General features: G+C 44.3%; 1 protein-coding gene across 1 annotated transcript; it reads left to right on the top strand.

Moving 5' to 3' along the window:
- Window positions 1-499: 499 nt before the first annotated feature.
- btbd17a (BTB (POZ) domain containing 17a) lies at window positions 500-12,423 on the top strand. Its single transcript, XM_069663925.1, is given in 5 exon segments — window positions 500-507; window positions 1,796-1,940; window positions 8,891-9,047; window positions 10,174-10,462; window positions 11,349-12,423. Coding segments are annotated over 5 exon segments (1,674 nt in total).
- Window positions 12,424-20,451: the final 8,028 nt, after the last annotated feature.

The following is a 20,451-nucleotide window of genomic DNA, read 5'->3' as shown; positions in this document are numbered from 1 at the left end:
TCGACACTGTTTAATATCAGAGAAGAAAAAAACGCTTTCTCTCTGCAAGATGAGTTTCTGCATGAGCTGCACTGTTAAAAATAACATGTCATAACTACATATAAGCAGCTTCAGAAAGTATGTAACGCAGTAAGAGCCTTGTCAGCTAATCTATCAGCTGTTTAGTCTACAAAGTGTAAATGTAAATCTGTGTGTTGTATTACTCTGTAACGCACTTTGCATTGCTTCAGTGTATAAAATGTGCTAACTGAAGCTGCCCTGCCTTTGAAGAAAATGTTGAATTTTTACTTAAGATAAAATAAATAACAGTAAAAAAACACGATCACAATCGCTTACAGCCGATGGTGACGTCTTTAAGCAGCTTGTTTTTTCTGAATCCTGCAGAAAAGCAACTGCAGCTAGCAAACAAGCGTTGCTGCGAGGATTAAACAGCAAAGATCATAAAAGCAAAGACTGCACAAATATTCCCTTTAAACATGATCAAACAGCTTCTGCAGACATGCACAGGTGACATAACTGCCTCGTTCAGACACCTGATCCGTCTCCTCGCGAGCCTCACCTCAGGACCAGCAGGGAAAGAGAAAGATGATCATAATGAAGGAGGAGATTTTAAGGCTGCCTGAAAACACGGCACAGCGGAACCGTTATTCAACGGAGCGATCAATATTCCTGCTGCCGCTTCTTTTAGTCCTCTTTAATCCCAAAATCAGGAAATACAATCTTGCAGTTTTGAGTCTCTGGGAAGTTTCCTGTGCAGACTAATCATCACGTCCAGTCACTAGTGTGGAAGTGGGAATGAACTGTTCTCACTTCAGACGTGCCCCCCCGTCAGCAGGAGTCCACAAGGGAAATTAGATATATTGACGTGACAACAGAATGGACTGATCACACTGCTCCGGCCAAGCGTCAGCACAGTATCCTCTGAAGAATCCCCCCTCCCCTCAAAACATCGCCTGTAACCGGGACATCTGAGTGACTAGTCTGTGAAGATCAGAGGCTGAGGCATGTTTCTGATTAAGCCTCTGTTTTAGATGATGTTCCCAGGGTTGCAATGCAGCTGCAGGCTATAGGACGTGCCTCTGCAGGGGGCTCAGTGCCCAGGAAGCTGAACTGAACTTTATCTCTGCTCCACTGAGTCCTCTTAATTATTCATCAAGACACGGTGCACCTGAAACAACAGCGCTGGGAGATAAAGGATGCTGCCGACGTTACTGTACAGCTAATATACAGTTTGTCTCTTTCACATGAGAGCAAAGAAAAAAGTGAAAGCTTCTTCAGGTTCTTTGGGAGCACAGGATCAAATCTTTAACTGGAATCCAGATGGAAAATTTAACAGTGAAAAGTAGAATCTGGCTTCGAATACGGTGCAGATGATGAGCTTTGTTTGAAGTTCATTCAGGAAGAGGACAAATTCCTGACCCGTGGTCAGCGCCGTGAGGAAGACAGAATCCAGGAGGACATGTCTGCGCCACAAATGACACTTTGATATGATGACAGATGTTTCTGTCTTAGAAGTTTTAGGGAGTGAACTATCGAGGAAAACACATTGAGGAAACAACATTTATGAAAGCTCACTTTAAGTGTCAGTTATGAAACAAGTGAGACAATGCAGACAGACTCCCTGCTTCCCTAAATCACTTTTTATAATAAGACTGTACCTCGCAGCAACATCTGAAGTCAATGATGTATAACGGCGCTGATTGCACAAGAAACAGAAACATTTCATCTTTTTACAACAGAGCTGCTCGGACACTCGTGAATGAGCTTTGTTTGCCCTTGTATGGTCTGTTTTCAGTCTTACCTTCACATCGAGTTCCTACAGCGTCTCTCCACCTGGATTACAGCCGGTCCTCTGCGGTTTCCCCAAGGAGTCCTACAGAGTCTCCGACATCGCTGCTGGACACGCGCTGAGGAGCTGTGGAGGTGGGTCCAGGCAGCTGGTACATCACTGCAGCCAGTGAGCAGAGGGAGAGAGGAGAGCTGAGGCGGGGGGGAGTGAAAAACGAAGAGAGGGTGAGGGAGGAGAGAGTGAGAGAGAGAGGGGGAGGGAGGGATTGATCTGTGGATGGACAGAGGTGAACGAGGGAGGAAACAGATTAAAAGAAAAAGACAGAAAAAACTGATGGAAAACTACATTAAGTCTGACAGGGAATAAAAAGTTTAAAAGTTCCTCCATCTGTGTCCCGATTTCATTTTCACCCTGGAAAAGTGACAAAAAAAATAAACATAGTATGCACACTAATGCTGTGTTCAAATTCCATCCTACATACTTACGTATATGTATGTACTTAAAGTGCTAATAATGATAGTGTAGCACTTTGAATTACATGTACTTTATTGCATTTAAGTGACAGCTGATTATGTAACCTGACAAAGCAGCAGTCTGACTGTGGCTTTAAAACGTTCTGGCTGAATAAAGAGAGACGAGGTTAAAAGGTTTTATAACGAGATGTTGCAGAACGATGGAAGTCAATTATTGTTTTTTTGTAAATGTGTGATGTTCCAGTTCGTCCAGATGTCATGTTATCATCATGTTAAAATGTGTCTTGATGTACCTCTCACACTGAATATTTCCTAACCCAAAATAAAAACATCAACAAAGCTCCGTCCACATGAGTTCCTCTGTGTCTCTGCATGTGTCATCAGTGTGTTGTTGTGAGACTGTTGCTAGCTTGTGAGGCTCTTTCAGTATGCTTTGGGTTAGCTGCCATGTCAAAGAGAAGGTCCACCTTTTGTAAAGATCTCTGAGGTCGACTCCTTCCTTAATTAAGCACCCTGCATTGCAGATGCTGCACTCATGGCATCCATTGTGTGACAGGTGTGGGTGGAAGGTCGGCTGAGAGCTTAAATAAATGTCCCCATCCTGAAGAACGTGTGCGGAGGGTGCATTAGTGCATACATGTGCGCGTGCATGGCCGCGTGGTGCACTTAAGAGTCCAAGTTTTAGGGATTGAAGATATGAGTCCACCTATGGTTCAGTTTATCAGTCAAGTATTTATGAGTAGAACGTGTGCATTTCTATTTAGTGACATCTTAATATCAATTCTGCTGTCATTCAGTTACCTGTGAGCACAAATGATAAAATTAAACCTCATTTTACTCAATGTGTATGACTGGATACTAGATACTAATTATTAGCAAGTTCCAAGTACGTGTTTAGGTTCAAACAGGAAAAATAAAAACTTCGAGTCTACAATCGTGCAAGCGACTCTGTAGCTGTGTCCCAATCCAGGGGCTGCATCCTTCGACGGACATATATGAAGGCGTCACAGCAGCACATCAAAGGCTGTCCCATTTTGAAGGCTCCTTCAGATGCGGCCAACAAATGTGCCCTCCTTTTCCCGGGCCATAAAGGATCCATCGGGTGCATCCTTTGCGGTCCAATGTATCCCAAGATTCATTGCGTGCCAGTTCAAATGAGACTCTTAAACTGCCGAGGAATACACTTTAAATATAAAAGGTTTTGGTTTCAACTCAATCGAAGAGCTAGCGATACAAATGTTAAAAAACGAAAGGGGCCTTGAAACAAATTACCTTTAAAATAACGTGACATTAGTTATGTTAGCTAGTTAGCCGGCTAGCTACCTGTTGCTAGGCGACAGGAGCAGCGTTTGATGATGCAAACAGGAAATCCCCTGTAGACCAGACCGTCTCATTTCAGCTCAGCCTCAGCGTCGACACAGGCTACGAAGGACTCGTCCTTCGAAGGATGCGGCCCCTGAATTGAGACAGTTTGCGAGGCTGGACTAAAACACAGCGGTGCTTTGAGCTAATTGCTAACATCAGCATGTTAATATGGTCACATTCACCGTACTTACTCAATGTTTACAATGTTTATCATGTTAGCGTGTTAGTTAAATAAAAATAAACAAGTATGTATGAATGAATGAGAGTGTGATTAGTTTTGCAGGTACATGTTAAAGGCATGTAAATAAATTGAGGTGAGACTAAGAGATTCTGGAAAACGTAGCGTGTATGGTTTGTGTTGACCTTGGAAATAGCAGCTAACTGTATCCACTGACAAGCTCCATGTGTTTGACAGTTCTGGATAAACCGAGTGAGTCGACATGGTGATAAGAAGTTTTTATCAAACGTTCAGCTTGTAACTTGTGTATTGAAATTGGCAAAGTTTGTGTGACCTCCATATTGTATCATCTCTTTTTATTTGAACATGTTACAGTAAGCTTACTATCTTTGCAGAAACCAAATGTTATGACTACGTTATTTTTAGTGTGCAGTACATTCTGCACACAGTAAGCAGCCTATGTATGGGTTGGGCTCTCCTGTACTCTGTTGTTTTGGGAGATATAACTGGAGCTGTCTGACTACCTTCTGCAATGTGTTGGTGTGCATCAGCTTCAACGAGGTCTCAGAGGGATTAAAGAAACACACACACACTTGTTTCTGTCACTTTGGAGGGAAGTCCAACTTATTGTCCCGACATAGATACTATGTCCCCACAATGTGACTGTGTGCACAGACTTGTGTCCCTAGTACAAGAACACAAACACACACACACTCATACACACACAGGCAGCATGTGGGGACCAATGAGCATCAACACCAAGCAGGGACATCTTCCTAATTTCATGTCTGTATTCTTAACAGCAGTTGAAGCTAACTCAATTAAAGAGAGGAAATCACTGAAATCAGATTTGTACAAAACAAATGTGTCCTTAATTTAACTAAACTCTGCGAGAACGCTCGTCTCACGACTGCAAATTGTTGAAGAAAGCAAAGCTCCAAGGCAAACAGTGCATAACAGGAGCAGATTCGAGAAACGTATTCATCCATCAGTTCAGTCCGTCGTTTGCAATCCTGAAGTCTACGTGAGCTCGCCATGACCCAATTTGGCTCCCCTCATCCTGCAGCTGCACGTCGTTTCATGTGATTATCCAACACACAGTGGTGTACCTCTGACTTCACACTGCAGCAGGGGACACTCGAGCAAATAACAAACCTCGGCTGCTAATGATCATGCAGACATGACTTGTTATCGATCGGACCTGTTAGATTGGAGGCAGATGATGCAGAGGGAATAAATAAGGATCGTGCTGATAATGCAGGAAGCGTAATGTTTTATGGTTCTGATGCAGCGCTTGATATTCACCACCGTGTTCAACAACATCAGATCTTCCTTTTATGGACAGTAATCAGTTTAGAACATACAGAGCGTGTCTCGATGTCAGCACCCCGAACACATACAGAAACTACCTCTCCTTACAAGTCAGTTTTTGTTCCTGTAAAGTTTTTACCTTCACTCAGACAAAAACAAACGTGCACACTAGCAGTGCAAAAAAAACTAAATGCATAGTACTACATGTCGAGTTAAAAGTGGTTTAGAGTCCTGTCAGCTTTACTATCAATTCTTTAGTAAGCAGCACCAATATCATGTCCTGCATATCGCCATTTATATTGATATATTTATATTTTTCATATTCAAATTATGCCTCAGATTACGTAATAGTAGATTTACGTTGTCGTGTTCCAATATATAAAGACCATCTCTGTGGAGGATTTATAACCCATGGAGCTCATTTCACACCTTCAGGATCTATTGGCAACTCAGATTTATTGTCAGTTTCTGCCTCTGTTCATCTCGTTCGATCTTCCTCAGCAGCTGGCGCTCTGTCTGCAAACTGAAAGGAACAGCTAATGGCAGCAGGGAGATAAACCGCCGCTCAGGCCGAGTTCTCCTCGGAGGTCACCTCCGTCTGGACTCGTGCCATAACCTCAGTCCTGCAGAGCGTCACTCTGTGCAGCTTTCAGGCAATAAGAGTCTCAGCGGCTGAAATCGGAGCAGCTCTCCAGACAAACACTGTCATCTTATCTCTGCTCAGACGCACACTCATGACATCATGCTCTCTGTGACGCTAATCGTGCTTTAAATCTCTTTTTTTTTATTCAATGCTTTCGAAAGCTCGGCACACTTTCTTCCTTTATGTTTCTTTTTAGTGTTAAACTTTGATATTTTTCTCTTACTTGTATTTAGTTTTTGTTATCTGTATTATTTACATGATGATTGCAGCCGTAAACTAACTGTGTGACTGATATCCCATTTCTGCATTATTTGTTTCGATCATACCAAAGCAGTGACTCTTTCTGGCACACATGCTGCATTCGTCACTCAATTAAGACTTGAATCTGACTTATTATTATAAAGTAAAACAAACAAGAAGCACAAATAGCTTCATAATAAGCTCCATCCGTCAGCTCTCCTGCAGCTGTGCAAGAATCAATCCCCAGTGCTCGGTGATTACAGAGCATCAGTTACATTTGAAAATGGATGGACAAAAACATCAGCACATATTAAAAGGATGATGGAAGCTCAGGCGCAGCACAAACAAACACGCAGAGATAATTTACCTTTGGGAAAAAAGCCGCATTTAATTATGCACGTAAAAGCTTAAAGGTTTTCCCTTTAACTCTGTAATCATGGCTATTTTTGGTAGTATCATCAGTATCTGTAATTGTCTCACATGTTTGTGTCAGTATTGAAACCACATTGTTTTGTATTTAAATAAGAAAGAATCTGTTGAATATGTTTATAAAAAGCAGAAAAGCTCACATTAGTCATCACTTGTTTGTGTCCTGACTGCTGCTGAGGTGCAGCTGCTCTGCCCTCTAGTGGACATGACATGTAAACACAGGGTGTAGTCTCTTGCACAGCAGGTGCTTGGTGAACATTTAGCTTTGACTGCAGCCTCTCTCTCTTTGAGGATGATGGTCCGGTGCTGTTTGCAAAAACTTCAGATAGCAAACATGCTCTTCATTTTCTAACCAACAAACAGTATCAAGTCGGGCAGAGAGTTTTGGTTTAATTTGTCCATATTTGGAGATATCATACTGCAAATAACGGTTTGTATGAGACAATTTCATGTGAATAAAGTAGTTCCACAGAATAAAATGAGCCTTAATTAATCACAAAAAGGAGAAACTCTGTTTTTTAGCAGCACAAGGACAGAAATAAAGCGAGTAAAAAACTAATTAGAAATAGATTAATTACAAGTCAGCTGTCGAGGCAGAAATCTAAAAATCAAAGCTGCCATGTCGTTACCACTGGAGGTTAGGGATAATATGTGTGGACCACAGACTGTATAGATGGCCGACATGACAGCTCCCTTAAAGTGAAGCCAAACCCTCTCTGTCGCCCCCTGCTGACTGGCTGCAGTATAGCTCATAAAGCCTGCCTCCTCCATGTTAACAGATGGGACATGAGTCAAACTATAAAATCAAAATACACGTCAAAGACATTTTTCTCAAACATGGTTTCTGTCATTATAGTTACGCCAAGGACACAAGGTAAAGGTGTGTTTCACTTCTGTGGAACGAGAGGAGGTGGAGACACATTGTCCATCTTTAAACACATTGGTGCGGACCATTAAAGGAAGTAAGGGTCAGAAGTTCAAACCACAAACACTCTGATCTTCTATGCATCTCTTTCTGCCCAAACATGTTGGACATTTCATATCAAAGGTTTTTACAGAAAGACAAAGAAGAAACACGCACGCTGTGTGACGCACACTGAACGATGAGTGACCTGTTGGCAAACATCCAGACACAAAGATCCTCTCTGTTCAGAGTCAGACTGGGATGGATGAACTCATCGTGTGGGATCACCATCGACTGTGACACACATGTGATCCACACACAGGCAGGGGTCAACAACACTGACATGACACCGCTCAACAACATCATAAATATATGTATTATAGATTAGACACCGATTCTTAACGCCTTCTTTGAACTTAAATTTCGGTTTGTGAATGTAAAAAAAAGTGGAGGATTGTAGTGAAAATAATGAGAGTAATATTGATCAGATAGTCTACTTCCCCCTAATGAAGCGTGCTGTCGCCTGAAGCTGTGAATAAATTGCTTTTGTTGCTGTGTCACGCACACGAGCTAAAGTGGGTGAACACACTGACACACATACTGCACGTGGAGGATCAACTGTCTGAACTCCAGATCGTCCTGAACTCCAAAATCGTCCTCACAAAACTACACGCCTTTGAATCTGCGCAGGGAGCAAAACTGAAGGCAAGAAGTGGACGTAGCCTCGCTGAAGTGCCTTAAACCTGCACTCTTTCTGATGGCAGGCAGGGGGCGACTCCACTGGCTGCAAAAATAAGTCTATGAGAAAATGAGCCTACTTCTCTCTTGATTTATAACCGCTGCAAACTTTTAATTCTTCTAATTTTAATTTTAATTTAACTCTCAATCTCTAGTTTCAAGTCTTCTTTTATACAGCATGATGTTCAGTTAGTAAATCACGCTCCCAGAGTAAAGTAGATGATACAGCAGAGTGTCTATCTGATTGACAAGACGCTCTCACAGCGACCTGTAAAAGGATAGAGGAACAGGAACTTATGTTCAGCCTCTTGTCCAAACATGGTCGATTCTGGCTGCAAAAAAAGACAAGATCGCGACCAAATTAACAAACACAGGCTTCAAAACAGACGTCTACAAAGCCCACTTTATGAAGTCTATATCAGGCAGGGAGGAGGTTGGAGTGGATGGGTCACTGAAGACTTTCACACAGGATATGAGGACCGTTGCTAAATTTATGAAAGTAGTTAGCAAGCTTCAGTACTTTCGCATATCTCGGCTTAAAACCGTCAAATAAAGCCTGCGTTAAAGTCGATCTTTGCATAGAAGATTTGTTACCTACAGATCAAATGGTTTGTACCCTGAACATCCCAGCTGTTTCTCACCCCCCAGTCTCCCCGTCCGCAGCTGTCTGAGAGTCCCCGCGGCCTCCTCACCGGATCAATGTCATGCACCGAGCGTTAATACCCAAGGATAGGAAAGTCAGAATCAAAGTCACGGTAGCCATGGAAACAACCCGGGCCGGTTTCCACCCGCCAATCGATGAGGTTCTGTGTGCGGCGAGGAGGACCCCTGTCCCACATTCAGGCACAGACCCCCGCGTCCTCCACGGCAGGGCAGACACAAATCCAGACGCGGCGAGGACGCAGGACGGGACGACTGAGAGGAGACGATGATGCTATTTGTGGCTCTGTGCGTGCACCTGGGGGCAGCTGCTGCAGGTGAGTTACTGTTTAGAGCTACTTCAGCTCGCTTTTAAACACTCAAACATCATTAACTAATTACAGTCATAATGGAGGGGTTTCTGTGGATGAAAATAAATGAGTGTTTAGTACATTTAAAGGGCCGGATCATCAGCAGAAAGCTATACTGTGTGAATTTATTATTCTAACTACTTAACGGAAAACAACAAAGAACTGTATGAAAATGATTTTAGAGGAAGGGTGGTCAGAACAGGAGGAGGACATTAATGTTTCTCTTTAGGCTGAAAACAGGGCATTTATTTTTAATTTAGTCTACCTTTACAATTTAGCTTCAACTCAGATAATAAATGCTAACTGTGCTTAATTCACTTTGAAACATTTAGAGGACAAAAGTCCTGTGTGAACCTTGGATTAGTTTGATAATTATACGAGCTAACTGAATGAAAGCGGCTTTATATGTCATACTTTATTTTAGGCTAAATTCAGGGTATCATCATCTTTTATTTTGCACTAAAGCTGACAAACGACAAAGTACTTAAAAATAATATAACTTCTTATAAATATTCCACCTTTTTTCTGATATTTCAACTTTATTCTCTGCATTTATTTGAAGAAGGGGCTCTTAAATGTCGTCCTTCCTCCAGACTTCTGACCTCTGTAAAGCATTTCCTTATCGCCCGAACAAACGAGCTCTCGGTCTGACTTACGACTGTTGACCAGAGAGTGTGTCTGTAGCCCAGGCTTTGATTTAAAGGGAACATTGCGGCCCTAAGGCTGAGTTTGCGTCCTGTTCTGCTTTTATGAGGGGGAAAGGAAGTGGCAAATATTAAACATGAATCAGAAAGAGGAAGAACACAAGTATGAATCGAGGCTCAGATCCCGACAGTTACAGTCTGCAGAGGAGAGAGGGTGGAGGAGGGGCAGTGTTCTACAACGGCCTCAGCTGAGACAAAGCTTTAATTAAACGTGACCCACAATCCCTCATTATCCGGACAGCGCGTGCAGCTGGGCTGATCAATGGCATGGATTTGTATGATACTGGACCACTATCTGCCCTAATAAATAACTCACATGTATTATAACTTTTAATCTTTAGTGCAATCAGTGCAGCAGACTCCTGTATTCCTCCTTTTCTCCCCACCAGGCATTGTGAAAGCTGACGGGGCCCAGGGTGGAGGCGGCGGGGACACCATCAGCCATGCCCTGACCCTGGTGCAGCGTCTGGAGGCCCTGCTGGTTCAGGGTAACGGCAGTGACGTGTCGCTCAGGGTGGAGACGCCCAACGCAGACGAGGTGAAGGTGATCCAGGTGCACTCGCTGGTGCTCTCCCTGCAGAGCCCCGTGTTCGAGGAGATGCTGCTGAGTCGCAACGGCAGCATGCTGGTCCTGAAGGAGAGCTCCGACTGTGCGGCTGTGTTCGACAAGTTCATCAGGTGAGACAGCAGGAGGAAACACTTACACTAATATGAGGGAGATTCCACCCTTGAGTTATTGAGTTTTCACGCCCTCTAGAGGGGTGAACTCTTTCACTGCAGCCTACATCTGAGACAACAATCAATGATGACTTTAGTATAAACCAGATTGATTCATCAGTGAACTGCTGGGTTGCTCAATAAGCTCCTGTGGTGCAGCAGTCAGTAAGACAATGTGGAGCCGGAGCCACAACAGAAATCAATAAAGAAAATCTATTTTTATCTCAAATGCTAACGAGGTTGATGAAAAGCTGAAGCACAGAACATCTGCTTCTGCAGCCTGAGAAAATCTTGTAAAGTTGATTTTTTTCAAAGAACACTAAAGTAATAATGTTTTCACCTTTTTTTTCTAAAGAGCTGCTTAAAGATGAAAGATCAGACCTCTGCTTGCTCTTTCAGCTCATTCTTTTGGCTGTGCAGCACTTGGACTGCTCGCTGCAGTCTCTCTATCCTCAAAGAATTTTCCCCAGAAGCAGCAGGCAAAGTAGTTTTCTCCTGCAAACAAGCTCCAATAAACCAACTGTGCACAACCTGCCAAGTGAAAAAGGAAGACAAAGTTCACAGCTGATGAACATAGAGGAACATTTTGAAGGACAATAGCCAGATATTTTCCTCAGAAGTTGGAGGAATCAGGAACCTCTCACTTCATGTTGATCTCTAAGGGCCGTTTGGAAGTTCAGTCAAAGCAAATAAATGCCATAGAGCCGGCCTGCAAGGCTACGTAGCTAGTTCCAACATTCAATTCATTGAGCTTAAATGGAATAAAACAACTGATCACATCATTCACTATGAACTGTATGTTGTATTTTAATAGAACTAAGTTCCTCTCCTTCCTCCCCCTGAGCAGGTATCTGTACTGTGGAGAACTTTCTCTGCGTCTGGAACAGGCCACACCTTTACACAAGCTGGCCACTAAGTACCAGGTGATGGGTCTCCAGCAGGGCATCACCCAGTACATGACCCAGAACCTGGCCCGGGACTCCCCCTCAGGCCACGTAGCTGGCTGGTACGAGTACGCCCTGCTGGCCGGGGACCTGCCTCTGAGGGACAGCTGTCTTCAGTTCATGGCCTGGAACTTGTCGTCGGTGATGCAGAGCGGGGAGTGGGTGACCATCAGCAGCCAGCTGCTCATGTCCCTGCTGCAGCGCTCTGACCTCATCCTGCAGAGTGAGATGGAGCTCTTTGCAGCGCTGGAGGCCTGGATTCTTCAGAACGAGCCGGACGGTCTCACTGCGGAGAACGCTTTGAGAGCTGTGCGTTACGCCATGATGCCGCCCCGGGAGCTCTTCCGCCTGCAGACGCAGTCATCAGTCCTGGCTCGCTATCAGGAGTCGGTGCGCGACCTGCTCTACATGTCCTACCAGTTTCACTCTGCGTCGCCGCTCAGCATGGCCAAATTCTTTGACGTGAACTGCAGCCTCTTCATGCCCAGGAACTACCTGTCCCCGGTGTGGGGGTCGCCCTGGATCATCAACAACCCGACAAGGGACGACCGCAGCACCAGCTTCCAGACCCAGCTGGGGCCCAGCGGACACGACTCCAGCAAGAGGGTGACTTGGAACGCCCTCTTCTCACCACGCTGGTTACCCCTCACCATGAGGTCGATGTACACTGAGACAGGCGCCATGCAGCCTACACGTGTGGAAGGAGGGCGCCCTCGCATCATCATCACACCAGCCACATCCAGCGCAGATTTCGCCGGGGTAAACTTCCAGAAGACGGTGCTTGTGATGGCTCAGCAGCAGGGGAAGGTGGTGGTGAAACACGTCTACAACTTCCACCAGAGCACGGAGGAAAGCGGCAACTTCTTGGCTGAAGCCGACCTGTACCGCCGGACGTCTGAATACCTCATCGACAGCTCCCTCTACCTCCATATTGTGGTGAAGCCGCTGTACCAAACCCTCATCACCAGCAAGAACTGACCCAGTGCCCTCCCTCTCAGAGCCACCTTACCTCACCACACGCAGCCCGGCCCTCTGAAGCGACATCGCGCTCGTAACACATCACAGGGCCTCAGATCTGAATCCTCCTCATGTGTGATGTTTCGAGCATTGTCTCATACAACTGCTGTTTTCATTGGGCAACTACGACACCAACGCCCGACTGTCTGAGAATAATCAGAAAATCATGCTTTGAGTGTAAAATGATGGTGAAACATTTGTTTTAAAGAAGAAGTCACTTTTTGCTGTTGTTGTTGCTTTTCTATATTTTCCTTATTGTCAATAAATCCAGTGAAAAGACTCAAACCAACGATGACTTTAATACTGAAGGTAGGTACAATATAAATGTGTGCGCTGTCTCCAGTAGGAACCATTGGGCTTTTTTCACAGTGGACATTTTTACATCCAACAGGAGGAAGAGCACAGGTGTTAATAATAACTTTAACAATGGTTCTGTTCTATTCAGAACACTCAGAACACTCAGGTGTCTGAGAAACCATGACAGGCTGTCAGCATGCACACAACCAGGACCATGAAAATGAAGCAGCTAAATGGAATGCAGCCGTCATTAATGCTGCTATAAAGATCTGTGCTTCTCCTCCTGCTGGATGTGAAAATGTCCGCTGTGAAAAAGGCCTCAGGGCCTGAGGTCGGGGGATACAGACACTGTTGTTTTGGTCTTTTCACGGGATTAATGGACCAGAACAAAATGCAGAATATTGGGAGAATAATTCGTCATGCTTGTTTCAATTCCTTCCACTTTGTTTTGTTTATATAAATTGGTGCTATTTTACCCCATTTACAATTTAGGGGTCACAGCTGTCAATCATCTCCCAGTGAGCACTGGGCTGAGTTCAACCAGTTGAGTTTCAGGCGCGTCAGCGGCCACGTTTTACTTTTTACTTTACTCGTGATGTATTTACAAAACCACTACAATAAAACTGAACTCCACAGTAGATGTCAGAGTACCTTGTCGGTAGTTCACTGATGTGATTGATGTCGTGACCTATATTCACTGTTGTGTATCATTGTTACCTCATAATAAAGCTTTTTACTCAATTTCTAAAATTCATGTTTGTGATTTTTTTTACCACTTCCAACACGGATCTAAAACCTGTTACTGTGCCAGTTAGGATCCATTAGTCTGATCATATATGATGCATTGTTAAAATTTCTACCAAACATTAAAGAGAGCCAAAAAAAAAACATAGCTCCACCGCAACCAGCTACAACAAATGCTTTTACTTTAAGTTGTAATAGAAAAAATATTAAACTAGTATAACTAATTTTGCAGTGTATTTTATGAGATAATAAAATGGTACATTTAGTAAATAGAGTGAAAAGTAGTCAGTAGTAAAGCAGTAACAATATTTCCCAAGAAGTCCCTTAAATATGTTCACTAAAGCGAATAACACTCGCGCTACAAACACTGACATGCAAGTATGCTACATTTGGTTTAACCGCTGTACTACTTCCCAGGACTACATTTCCCAGTGTCCTTTGCGCTCCAAGCAGGAAGAACGTTCTCTCGCAGGGGCTCACACTGATCCAAGTTAGGAGCTTTCAGCTGCCAGCCTTGGCCCATCATGTAAGTGCTGCGGAGAATTCTTTGCAGTGCAATTGCAAAATTACCCGATTTCCCGACGCCTGCGGGGGCTGTGCATCCGTACCAGCGCTCCGTGCACCGACACGCACCCTCCGAACGCAAAAAGGCTCCAAGTGCATGAAGATCGAGGCTTGTATTTTGCATCTTTGTTGCAAAAGCAAGCCGCTGAAGCTCCAGTGCTGCGAGGGCGATGGAGGGAGGGAGTGAGAAAGGCAAAGTCTTTTGTGCTTCCCCTCCCCCTCATCAAAGCGAAGGGGAAATGTCTCAGCCAAAGGGAGGTAAGAATATTACACCGATCCGTGCAAAACTAGCGACATGCAATCAGTGCTGCACGCGCTGCAACATGCACCGCTGCAGCTCGAGCACGGCCGGTGCATTTTAAAGTTACATTGTTTAGAAGGGTCAGTTGCATTTCCTGTTTAAGATCTTCCCCTTTGCACAGTTCCTGGTAAGACGATGCTGTATGTACTCACTCATATTGACGCTATTAGCGGCGCACTGGCAGGGATGTTGAGCACAGGGCGCCTTTAATAGTCACGAGATAGACAAGGACACTGCAACTCTTTATGATAAACTCTGCACGAGTTGATGCATGGCTCGTGCACATTGCTTAAGGTAAATAATGACAGCCATGTCGCGTGCAGTGCTTCAAATATGCGCTGTTAGGTGCTGGAGGGACGTGACAACCTGCAGCTGTCAGAGTCAAGTTTGTGTGTGTTTATTGGGTGCAGATTTCTGCTTATGAGGTAGAAAATGGGAATCTAATTATAGAATAAGTTGTGAGCATGTAAGTGGTGGTGTGTTCAGGAACAGGAGCTTGTTCGGGTTATTACAAAACAAGTCTCCAAGCAAAGTCCCACTCTGTCAGCTGCTTCTGTCCAGGCAACTGGATATGTGACAAACCCTGGGTGTGCGTGTCCAATGATGTTCGGCTTTTGTCCTCAGCATGCATACGAAAGCATGCACGCCACACTTTGACCCCAACTTTATCACAGAGCAGCAACAACACAAGCTGTGCAGTGGCGTCCCAGCAGCCTGAGACCTCTGCAAGTTCATCTGTGAATGCAGCATGCAGTGAAAAAAACAGCTGCAGTGAAGGCAGTGAAGGCCGCTTTCCTCCCAGTACCCTGTTTTCCAAGAAGTCCAAACTGAGGCTGGTGTATTGCACAACATGCAGAACACACACACGCACAGAGAACACACACACACACAGTCAGTGAGAGGCCGTGCAGGACAGGCACAGGTAGGAGAGAGAGCCCCTGATGGTCAGAGCCTCACAGCATTTCTCTGCTACAGTCAATCGTCCGCCCTCCTACACACAGGAACCGTCTTGTTGCAGCCGCTTCATCCTGTGATGAATAATGCACGGACATTTTTTTTTTAGTTTGTAGGTGAATGAGTCGGTTTGGGACTTTCCTGAGAGCAGAAGTAGGTTTCTGGTGTCATTCATTGATGCAGTACCGTGCAGGAAATGGTCCACGCACACATCTAGTGCTCAGATGACTAATTGATGGCTAAAATGATCATTTGTGTGAGTTTTTGTGTTGACTTTTTGTAGAACAAACAAGAACAAAATGGCGCTGTCAACAAAATTAGTCAGTCACCTGTAGGCCAAATAAAAGGTTCTGCTGCATCTGTGTGGAACCTGAGTGTTGTTAAAACAAATAGTGATTATAACACAGCTGCTAAACGAGTTGATTAATCATGTAGAGGTATTTATTGGAAACATTTTAATCATTTTATCCTCTTTAGAAGTAAAAATGTTCCAGCTCGTCCTTTGTGCGGGCGTGATCGTGAGTTCAATAGTTTTTACGTTTTGCACTGATTGAGCAAAACGTAACGTCGGCCTTTAGCAAAAAGGCCACGGACATTTTCTCTTTAATTATTTGAAAATAATAATTTGCAGATAGTTGCAGCCCTGTTGCAGAAAATCGTTGACGTCATTTATCCAGCAGATTTTGAGCTGCTCTTTTCAAACCATTTATTTACATAAATATCTCGCTATTTGCACTTCAATGTCAAATATGGCCTGAAAAATCTACAGAGGAAGTCTGGAAAAGTATGAAATTCTGAAATGGAAGATGTTTAGGAACCTAGAAAAAGAAGGATGAGTTTCAGCTTTGAACAGATTTTCAGGTCCTGGCAGAAACTGAAAACACAAACACATTAACTCAAACACGACCCTTGTTGCGTTGTCCTAAACTACACGCTTGTGTTTGGTTCTAATTGCACCTGTTTGCGTCAGAGTTTCTGGCTAACATTACTGACAGGCAGCAAACAGACCTGCTATTATTACACGTAGCACGTTACTACTCAGACGGTTGTGGTTATCTTGTGAGCAAGGCTGACTCGTGGCACTTCCTCCAAGTGGTTAAGAAAATCCGCTCAGGCATGTTTAAGATAAAATAAATGATTCTTGCACGACAGTTTCTTCCATTTTTTAAGGTGATTAAACACTCAAACTTAAACACGAACTGGCTTTAAATTGTCTAAAATCAGCAACAATTTTAATTTAATCAAATTGTGATCAAAGAAGAAAAACCAGATTCTGATCCTGACCCGACATTTGACAGTTCTTCAGCCCGGTGTGAAAACAACCAAACTTTCTGAGCTGTCACTTGCAGCTCTACGCAGATTGTTCAACATTGGCGTATAACTGACACTAGAACTACTGAAGAAAATGAGTACAAATCTGCAAAGCTAAAAATAAGCACCGTGTCCTTGTGTTTTATTGAAATCATTCCAGACTCCTCGAAGTCATTCATCCTGCTGCTGCTTTTATTCTCAGATCGTTTCACACAGAAGCATGTGAAGTCTTCTTCTTCCTGTGCCCAGTGTTGCCTGTACAGTTTTCACCATTATGTGCTGTGCTGTGCTGAGTGCTGTTGTGTGCTCGGCTGGCCCATGGCAGTGTGACAGCGGCCCTCCCAGCTCGTGTCCCCCCGCAGCCTCGGCCGGCCCTCGCGCGCCTGCACAAATGTCCCGTTTGTCATGCAAATGCAGGCTGCGTTTTCAGCTGCACAGATACTAAATTTGCTGTTTCAACGGGCCAATTGTTGGTCCAGTTCCAGGCCTATAGTGGCTTTTTTTGCTGCAATAACAGTAGAATTGTTCAGAGCATTGTTCAGATGATCCACTAACTGTACTTCTCTTTTCGAGGGGGGGATGTCTGAGTAAGCATGCATGCACTCAGGCTGCAGCAGCTTCTCTGACAGGGAGGATAAGCATAATGTTTAGGTTGTTTTAAACAATGCATGCATTCACAACAGAAAGTGTAATGCAGTTGAGGGATATTTCTGTGTCTTGATTTTTACGTGAAGCTTAAAGAGGGATGAGCGTGTGCTGCTCTGAAGATGAGATGCAGGAGAAACCTTTGTGGTCGTGATGGCAGCAGGTTTCCAGATTTCACTGCTAAAATGTGATGAGACTCAGAGGAGGCCAGAGGAGGGAGGGGGTTTGCATCCTAGCACAGCCTTGCGATGCAATAATGTAATTAATTGCAGGTGCATTGAGACGTCTAATTAAATGATTCATGTGACCTTTTCTTACCGATGCCCTTCACTCCCTCCTGCAACGCTTCCCTTTATGTTAAATTGTCTGGATATAAAAATGATCTCCTCTCTCTCCGGAGGGAGAAAGTTTCCTTTGACGACTGATTGTCTGTCAGCAGTACGAAAAAGTTATTGCCAAACATTTCTCTCCACTTGTGGATGTTGATTTAGGAAAGTGGCTGCACCGTCAGCTAATATCTCTGGCTTGAATTTTTCAAAGTGCTGTATTAGAACCGTCTGAAGCTGCTCTCAGCGGTGACATTACCCAAGATTCAGCAGTTTTTAAACCTAACAGCATTTTTATATTTCAATCAACTCGTCACCAGCTGCAATTAGCACCTCAGCAGCGACTGGAGGCAAAGAAAATCTCAGTAAATTGGCGACTTGTGCTGTTCAGATGTGTTTGAATGTGTGTGTTGAAAGAAAATAGTCCCATTAAAACACAGTGGAATATTTCAAATGAGCTACCAGCATGTCGGGCTGCAGCTGAAGATGACTTGCATCATTTTAAAATCATTAGAAAATCATCATTTAAAGGTTTTTTGGAGGATTTTTTCTTGGTAAAGGAAAATAGACTTTAATTTGCTATTGATGTACAATCAGTGATTATTGTTGGTCAGATATAAAATCTTAATACTGGCACCACTGAGAATAGCTGATGCACACAGTCCTGTTTGTACCTCTTAAGTTGCCTGCACACTCAGACGTGCTCTCCTGTTTACCTCACACAGACGCTCAGAGCCACATGCATGCAGAAAGTATCACTGGAGCTTACGTCCGTGTTCTCAGATCTGTTACAGGCTGCACCAGTGACTCGGTTATATAATGTTTTGCAGATGAAGGTCTGTTTGTTGACCCTCGTGAGTGTTCGGGACACTTAACTCCCTCTAATAGATTAACCTTGTGTGTTATGTAGCCTGTCTGTTGATGTGACAGAGCTGGAAGTGTTGGAGAAAGGTTCGACTCATTCTGCAGCTTTAACAGAAAAGTGACTTATTCAGACTGACATGTTAAAATGCTGACTATTAATCTTGAAGGCAACCATGAAAATGTGTAAAAAAAAAATAGGGTTTAAAAATACAGGAAATACCCCTGCAGACCATGTCCTCTATATGACAATCAAACCTGCAGTTAATTTGCTTTTAGTACAAATAAATACACATTAACAAACATGCAGCCAAATGTATATCATGTTATATCAACTGATTACATACATGCAAGAGCAGGACAACAAACATGTCGCATTGTGCAGTTCGTGCAGCATTTTGAACGTTCAAAAGCGTGTTCCTGGATCGCTTTGTGACACTCGTCCATCTACAAACTGACCACCCACACATGTCCGTGCAAGCTGAACCTGCAGGATCTGTGTTATTTATTTGGGCCTCGAGGTTTGTGTCACGTCAGTGCCGATGCAGTCGCAGGTATTTGTCCTAGATTGTACTGTGCAAGCAGCCCTCTTGCTCTGAGGCGACCTGAAGCTGATACCCCGACCGTCTCTGCTTCCTGCGAGTATCTTTCATGTTTGGTCGGGAGCACAGGAAGTGTAGCATGAGCCGGTGACATTGTGATCCCCAAAGGAGCTTCCGACAGCTGTTACCTAAAGGAGCTGCCATGTTTAGAAGTGTGGAGTATCTCACAAACTGCCAGAGCGGTCGGAGGGAGGGGGCAAACATCTGAGGGCTCCAGCTCGAGTTATTTTCAAATCCCTTTCTGCTACCAGCCGCCCCCCCTCCCCTCCCTCTGTTGCTGTGTTTTCCTGTCCTTCCTTGTGTCCCTGGTAGCAGTTCACAGCCTCCCCCTCGTCTGTGATTGATCCATCTTCCTCTGCCTCTGTGGAATTCCATTGAGGAACTCTTGGGATTGTTGGAATTCCAGCCGGGTGCATGTGTGGGTTAGCAGCGGGCACGGCGTGTCCCTGTGATCCCAGGCTCATTACCCTGCAGGCCGGCGGTCACCTGCCCTGACACACAGAGACTTTCTGCATGCACTCTGTCCCTTTTTCTGCCCTGTAATCCTTCCTGTCAGCATTACTTTTTCCCCTCGCAGCTCATAAAGTGACCCGCGTGCACGATGACGCTGATTGCATGCTCGTATCGGGTGTGGCAGGAGCTGGGAGCACAGACACCCATCTCCTGTGGCCTCTCTCTGGCATTTCTCTGCATACTTGAGCTCATGTGCTGCAAATCACCGGGAATGATATGTACTGCTGCTTTTAATTAGCCCACGCTGCCTGCCACAGTATGCGGGCTCGATGCTGAGCTCAGCAAGACGAAAGGAAGGAATTGTATATCAGAGTTATGCAACACAATCTGGAGCACGTCTGAAATGTGATATTTTTATATTGTCTCCATGTTTCCTCGTCAGCTTGCTGGAAAGTAATTAAGTACATTTACTGTCCCTCAGTGCAGCATGAGGTGCTTAGTATTTCCACTTTCTGTTTCTTTATACGTCTGCTCCTCTACAATGCAGAGGCTCTGTTTTAGGGTTATTCATCATAATACCAAACAAGATCTGTTTTATCGCCATGCTTTAATGCAAAACACATTTGGACATAAAGATTGGAAAATACTCCTTTGACATAACATTCTGCATTGACCTTTAACCCCCTTGCCCTGTCCGTCTGTCACGTTTAATATGAGTGAAAAGCGATTTCCTTGGAGACAGAAATTTGCAGCTGGTTAATTACTGCTGAGTGACTAATTGTTTCAGCTATATTTGAAGTCAGGGATCTGAATATTCTTCCCATCATTGCTTCTGATAGAAAGCAGAGCTCATGCTTCTTCCTGCCAGCCTCATACATTACATAATCCTCGGCCCCTCCGACCCCCCCACCACCACCTCCTCTCTCTTCCT

Source organism: Semicossyphus pulcher, unplaced genomic scaffold, assembly GCF_022749685.1.
Source record: "Semicossyphus pulcher isolate SPU_LCO1_2020_fin unplaced genomic scaffold, fSemPul1.0.p SCAF_16, whole genome shotgun sequence".
Lineage (NCBI taxonomy): Eukaryota > Metazoa > Chordata > Actinopteri > Labriformes > Labridae > Semicossyphus > Semicossyphus pulcher.
Note: the sequence above shows the minus strand (reverse complement) of the source record. Positions and strands in the feature narration are given on the sequence as shown.